We start from the raw sequence: 7,555 nt of genomic DNA on the forward strand, positions 1-7,555 counted from the left end.
GGTAATTAACTTTCATCGACAGGGTGCTGTTCAGTTTGGAAAATTAAAATGCTATGGGAAAACGCTTACTTTTACGTTTGGACGCTGGAGAATGGGCACCATACTTTAAAGAAAGTTAAAACACTTGCTGAACTATATGAATGGTCATGTGCACTTTACATGACTATATCGCCGTCTTACATGCTTGTGTATTTTTGTACGCTGAACGATTAGCACTTTCGGTATAAATTATGAAACAAGAATGCAACATTGGTTAAATCGCTATGTGTACAAGATGCAATAATGACGGTATGTGATTGTATGAGCTTGGAAGCTGCTTGTGTTCTCACACAAATATTTTAGTCCATGAAAGATTAAGTTTTGCAATTTTGGAAAATAAAAATATTGGTTTAATATTTAAACCAATTGCATTTAAATGCAATACAATCACTAAACTCGATTACGAATCGCATGCAAGTGATAAATTTAGACGGCAATCTATCAACATGATAAGTTGATATGTACTCTGCAAGAACGTGTTAGTCTAGAGTCGGGAAACTCGTATATATGGCATCTGTGAACGTAAACATGACCATTATAATTTAATATGAAAACAAACGTTTTTAATAAATTACAAGACTAGTCACGTGCACAAGTTTCATTTAAACGGAAAGTGATTGCATCAGTTGAAAAGCCGCCTTATTTTTCTTAAAGAACGTACTAGTCCCTAGTCCGGGAAAACTATTGTTTCGTTCTTTTGGACAATGAAAGCTACACTAAATTATCGCACGCGACAAGAATTTATACGGCACGTAACTTCCTCGGCTGTATACCGTAAACGAACGTATTAGAACATGTTCGAGGAAAATTCTTGTATTGGGACGTTTGACCAAGGAAACATGAGGACTGTGAATAAAAAACGTACCTAAAAAGCTTATTTTGATGACTCATAACGTGCACCTGACTTCAGCAGCATAGTTACCATATGATGCATGGAGCTGTAAATACGACCCATCAATTGCATGAATATTGTTGTGCGTAGTATTCGCCGTGTATATTCTCTTACTTTCAGAGGAGCTATTCCTTATTAAAAAACATAGCAATCTTTTGCATTGCTTCAAACAGTTTGTAATTTGTTATTTTCATTGTTCAACGGGTTTATTTTCACTACATCATGTTCACATGCATTCAACTCATTTTATTTTTCCGCTGCTCAGAAAATAGAATAGACTCGCCCATTAATGATACGTTGAACGATGAAGAACAAAATGATGAGGTTGATCATAAGGTTGATGATGAACTTGATGGCATCTACTTCTAGCGAATATTCTATTATAGGGGCGTTCCAGAATGTGTATTTACCGTCTAATTGTTCAGTCTCAAAAGAACTATTCACTATTAGAAGATGTTTGCTAGGGTAAGATAATGGCTTAAATCGATCTGTGAACCAATGAACCGATAACATAGCCCATGGTAGGTGTCAGGATACCAAATACTTGACATGTCTTAGGAAACTTATGTCGTGAAGATAATACAAAAAAACAAATTATTTGGAGAATGTTACGTATTTGGAGCATATCAATTATTTACCGGTTGAGTTGAAATTAATAACTGAGTGTTGCCAATTTCGTCAAACATAAAAGCAACCACTAACACTTGACAGTGACTCAAATAGTTTATAAAAAGTAAAATGTTCTTGATTAATGCCATAATACAGAAACAACACCAGCAGCAGAACCACCATCTACATTATAATCAGCAGTATTACAACCCTTTTGGTATCGTCCTAGTTCTCACCATGATCATCAATATAATCATCATAATGATCATCAACATCGTCGTCAGTATCTTCAGCATCACAATTTCCTCGGCTAGAATTATATTATCAGCATAATCGATATTAATAATCACCATTATCGTCATCTCCACGACAACCTGAATCATATTTATATTTTAATGTTTCTATAATTTTCAACCCATCAACACAAAACTTTGATCCATCATTGTCATCATCAGAAACATCGGAATCCATCATGTTAAGTCGTAACCACCAACAAAAACATAGCAACTTTTGCCACTACCACCACCACCGTCGCAACTACCGCCACCATCACCACTACCAACGCTAATACTACCACCATCGCAACCACCGCAACCACCGCCACGATCAATACAACCGCCACCTTGCTAACACCACAACATCCGTCACCATTATTGCCAGTACATTGTATTCTCACCACAACCACCGCCTCTGCCGCCATCTCCAATGCCAAAGCCACCACTAACACGATACAATTGTCATCATATATGTATTTGTTTAAACCATTAATACATGTATACACATTCGGATGGTCGAAGCAGTTCATATTATGGAGGTAGAAATCATAATTTACATATTCCTGACTACAAAAAATGGGAAATGTGAACATGGATATGCATTTTCTAATTGAGCGTGTACCATTTCATTGTTCGGTTTTAATTAGAAATGAGATATTTGTTCCTTATTACATATCTGAAACAAACGATAAATAATTACTAAATAGCAGTTGAAATATATTTAATAGAATAATAAATGGGTACATTGATCAGTATTCACCCGCGAGTTGAACTGGGTATATTCTGATAAAAATAAGTGGAATGTGTTAAAATAAAGACTCTGTTATCAATGCTACAGACGGTTTTTATAGATATCATGAACAGTTAGGAAAATGTAAAGTTATTATTTAAGTTCGAACATGCCTTGTTTTATATTGCATTTGATTTAAAAAAAAACGAAACCGGGTGTTGTTCAACATGCCACCCCGAAATAAGAATTTACATTCTAAATTAAGCAATATGTGTAAAAATGTGTCACACGATGTTGTAGTTCTGTGTTCGATACTTGTTAAACACCATACCTATTGTTTATTTGCGTTTGTTTGTGTGTTGTTTTTTACATTACAAAAACGATAGGCGATATAAATATTCTGGCCTAAACGTATAATTAATCCACTTGTATGTGTAAATCGTTACATTGCTTTATGGCTACACAACATAACATTGAACATTGATTTTAAAATATTTGAAATATAAAAACAATGTGTACGATTATATTTATTAAATCAAGGTGATTGTAAAAGGAAAATAATGCTATAATTGCACGTGCATATATTAGTAAACGAAATAGAGTTGGGCAAGTTACGCGCTTAAGAAAAATATCTTTCTAAAAAAGTTTGTGTTATGAGTATGGACAATGGACATTAATATAAGACAAAATAAAAAAAGTTCAGACAAAATTGAAAGGCCGAATATACCGAATACTTAAACGTTGAGGTGCGAATAATTGTAGGGACTACTTCATTACATAGTGTAAGGTAACGCTAACCTTTTAACCGTTTTAACCAACAATCATTTGCATTTACCTTAACCTTGCGCTTACCCAAGCTTTCATCATTATTATGGAACTTTGTGTAATAATAAAACTAAAAAAAAATAATATTCAGATACTATTTCTGGTTGTGTGTTATCATAATATTAGAAGCATTTTGCCAAAACAAGGCGAATTTGGCTTAATAAATGTTTGAGACAGAGGAAGCCCTGAAAATGTTCACATACCATTTTTATCAAATGAAAAGAAAATATAAATAGGTAGGCCTCGAAAAAAAATTCCAGCGACACTCGCCCTGCAGGGCAAGTAAGGCTGACAATCCAGTCGCCCGTCACTTTAATATGCTCGCCCTGCATTTTTTAAAAACATTTATATTTATAGTAATGGTCAACCATAACTTTTTTCTAAATTTAAACTAGCATATATGTTTAATTGTTTTTTTAGGTCCCTGTTTTCTGCCTCAAAGGCATAATACAACCAGGAATAGTACAACCAGGAATATTTTCACTCTGTATTCACACCATTCATGATACTATTCACAGGTTTAGACTGAAACACAATGATATAAGATATCAATCAGATTCACATTCACACAATTATTTTAACGTTTAACCCTTAATATCAGTGACATTAATTTATACTATCAAAAAGAGTTTTCATTACATAAAAGTAATAATACTAGAACAAATGTTCAAAAAGCTTGGTACGTAACGTCACGTGTACGAAAACATCATCAAAACTGTAAAAATGACTTATACTGAATAAATATATGAAAGTGCTAATTTAGAATAACTGGCTTGGGGTATACAATAATTATACGTACACTGTTGTGGTATACAGCTTGTACAAACAGTATTATACGCCTGAAAAGGCTGCGAGACCACGCCGTTGAAGAACGGAAGCCAAACGATAAACTAAAGTTATGCCGAATCGAATTGACTCAACAAACAAGGTTACACGCCACTAAACTTAATGCGGTAAACCTCACACTCCCCGCCTGTTATTTCTCAAAATAACACTTTCATGAATGAATATTCTGCATTCTTACATACACAATTATCAGTTTAAGAACATAGTACATACATACACTCTAGACTTACAAAAAATGCAGCATTACACATGTAATCTTATGTTATATCCTAACAATTTAAATGCTAACATCTTATATGGATATACCTTATCCAGTAGTTCAATACACCTCAATATAACCATACTGTCAGTAAATGTTACACTTTTTCATAACTTGATGCTTAACTGGAGCCTGCACTAACAAGCAGCACCAACTCAACAACTGGTCTAGTATAAAAGACCTTCTGTTTGTCTTTAGCAACACAGACCTCCACTTTGCGGACACAACCATCTTGACTTGGAAATGTTCTCGTCACTCTGGCCATAGGCCAAAAGTTTCGAGCAACTTCTGCATCTCGTAGAAGTACGACATCGCCCACCCTAAGAGGGTCATGATCTTCATGCCATATCCTACGACCTTGCAAGGACTGGAGATATTCTTTTCTCCAACGGACCCAAAACTGATTAGCAAGATACTGCACTTGCTGCCATTGACTTCTGTACAAATCTTTAACATCCATGTTACCAAGGGACACTTGATCACACTCCAACTTTTGAGTGAGAAGAGCGGAAGGGCTTAACACATCAGGGACCTCAGGGTCATTTGAGACTGGCACTATAGGGCGCGAATTGATGATAGCTGACACTTCAGCCATCAAGGTCACAAGTACATCATGAGACAAGCTCTTCACTCCAAGTAACATTGCTTCTAAGATCCGACGTGCAACACCTATCATCCGTTCCCAGACCCCTCCCATATGTGAACTATGAGGGCTGTTGAATACCCAGACTGAACCAGACTTCTTAAGATATCCCTTTACACTTTCATCCTCTACATTAATGGCTGTAACTTGAATGTTATCAATGGCCCCAACAAAGTTAGTGCCACGATCCGAGCGATACATTTTGACCTTGCCTCGGACCGAAACAAACCTACGGAGAGCATTTGTAAAGGCTGAAGAAGATAAATCCTCTAAAACCTCAATATGGACAGCCCTTAAAACCAAACACGTGAACAGAACAGCCCATCTCTTGGAAGCTGCATGTCCACCCCTGGTCCGCCTAGCTACCACCTCCCAAGGGCCAAAAACATCAACACCTACATAGCTAAAGGGTGATGCTTCCTCTACCCTATCCTCAGGTAAGTCAGACATTTTCTGACATTCAAAACGTCCTCTTAGTCGTCTACATACTACACATTTCTGAATGACTGATGACACGAGACGTTTACCCCCAGTGATCCAAAGTCCTGCAGATCTGACTGCACCTTCATTAAATGTTCTACCTTGGTGATGAACCAAATTATGGTGATGTTCTACCAAAAGTCTAGACAGGGCATGTTTACCAGGTAGGACTATTGGGTTTTTCTCTAGCAAAGGTAACTTGCTTCTACTCAGACGACCACCTACATGCAATAATCCATCAGAACCAAGCTTTGGATCTAGAGACAAAATGGTACTATCTCTAGGTAGGGCCTTACCAACTGAGAGACATTCAACCTCTTTACTGTAAAATTCAAGTTGGACATCACGGTACAATGACAGTTTGACCTCATTCCTTAACTGCACATCCTTAGCTGCAGGACAAAGGTGCCAACCTTTACAAGGCAGGTTCTTGTGGTAAGAAACTGCTATGTGTCTGAGAGTCGACAGGGCTCTAACTAACGTATCAAAGGTAGAGAACTTACTAACTTTTCTAGCAAGCGACTGCCCTACAACAACTTTGGTTGACCTGACTACCACTTCAGGACGAATTTCCTTATCGCAATCTGGTTCCATAAGAGGATAATGCTCAGGATTTGACAGACATTCCTCTAGAAGGAAATTTGGTCCTACTAACCATGAACTCTGCTTTAGCTGTTCAACACTGGCTCCTCTACTCCCTATGTCTGCTGGGTTTAACTCGGTGGGAACATGGTTCCATTGATTTGGACTGCTAACATGCACAATCTTTAGAACACGATTACTGACATACTGATAGAATCGTCTTGTTTTGTTACATATGTAGCCGAGCACCACCCTACTATCTGTGTAAAACACTACCTTGGTTAAACTGACGGCAAGCTGCTCCGACACACATTGGTACAATTGACAGGCTAACACTGCTGCACACAGCTCTAACCTAGGGACACTGTGACCATGCTCTGGGGCCAATTTACTTTTGCCCAACACGAAACCTATTTGTCTATCCCCGTTTGAGGCATTCCCTAGTACATACACCACTGCCGAAATTGCACTAACTGAAGCATCTGCAAACACATGCAACTCAAGTCCAGACATCTCACTTATTGAGCCCTCAAAGTAACTCCTACGAATGTCAAGAGACGTAACCTTAGCTACTTTACTAATCCAGTTTTCCCATTTCCTAGCAATGTCCTGGGGAATAGTTTCATCCCAATCTACCTTAGTAGATACTAATTCTCGAAGGATCAATCTTCCTTCAAGCACTACGGGGGCTAGAAATCCTAGCGGATCGAACAAACTGTTAATTGTTGACAGAATACCTCTCTTTGTGACAGCTTGAGCTGACATGTCTACTTTGAACATGAAACGATCATTTTCTACCTAAGCTACGCTGAATTGGTAATTCACCACAATCAAGGTCTACATCTTTTAAACCTTTAGCTAAGTCATCATTGTGAAACTGTTTCAGAACTTCTGGACTATTTGAAGCGATCTTGTGCAAACGCAACTTACTAGCACTCAAATATTTTTGAGTTCTTTGAACTAGATCAACTGCTTTCTCTACTGTTGGCTGCGATGACAACCCATCATCGACATAGAAGTCTCTGTTAACAAACGATTTGACCTCACTATCAGACTCCTCAACAGACTTCCTAAGACAGTACGTGGCAATTGCTGGTGACGGACTGTTTCCGAACACATGCTTACACATACGGTATTCAACTAACTCTTTTGATGGATCATTGTCCAGGAACCAAAAGAATCTAATCAGATTTCTATGACTCTCTTCTACACTGAATGAATAGAACATCTGCTCTATATCAGCTACAATAGCTATCTTATCTTTCCTAAACCTGAGCAGGACCCCAAGCAAACTATTTGTAAAGTCTGGGCCTTGTAAAAGCACAGAATTGAGAGAAATACCCTCAAACTTGGCCGACGAGTCAAATACAACCCT

The 7,555-nt window shown here is 37.6% G+C and overlaps 1 protein-coding gene across 1 annotated transcript; it reads right to left on the minus strand.

Annotated features, from left to right (window-relative positions):
- Positions 1-4,596: 4,596 nt before the first annotated feature.
- Positions 4,597-6,945, minus strand: LOC127864021 (uncharacterized). Its single transcript, XM_052403690.1, has one exon. It carries the CDS (start codon positions 6,943-6,945, stop codon positions 4,597-4,599), a length of 2,349 nt encoding a protein of 782 aa, XP_052259650.1.
- Between the last annotated feature and the right edge of the window lie 610 nt (positions 6,946-7,555).

Source organism: Dreissena polymorpha, unplaced genomic scaffold (genome assembly GCF_020536995.1).
Source record: "Dreissena polymorpha isolate Duluth1 unplaced genomic scaffold, UMN_Dpol_1.0 chrUn084, whole genome shotgun sequence".
NCBI lineage: Eukaryota > Metazoa > Mollusca > Bivalvia > Myida > Dreissenidae > Dreissena > Dreissena polymorpha.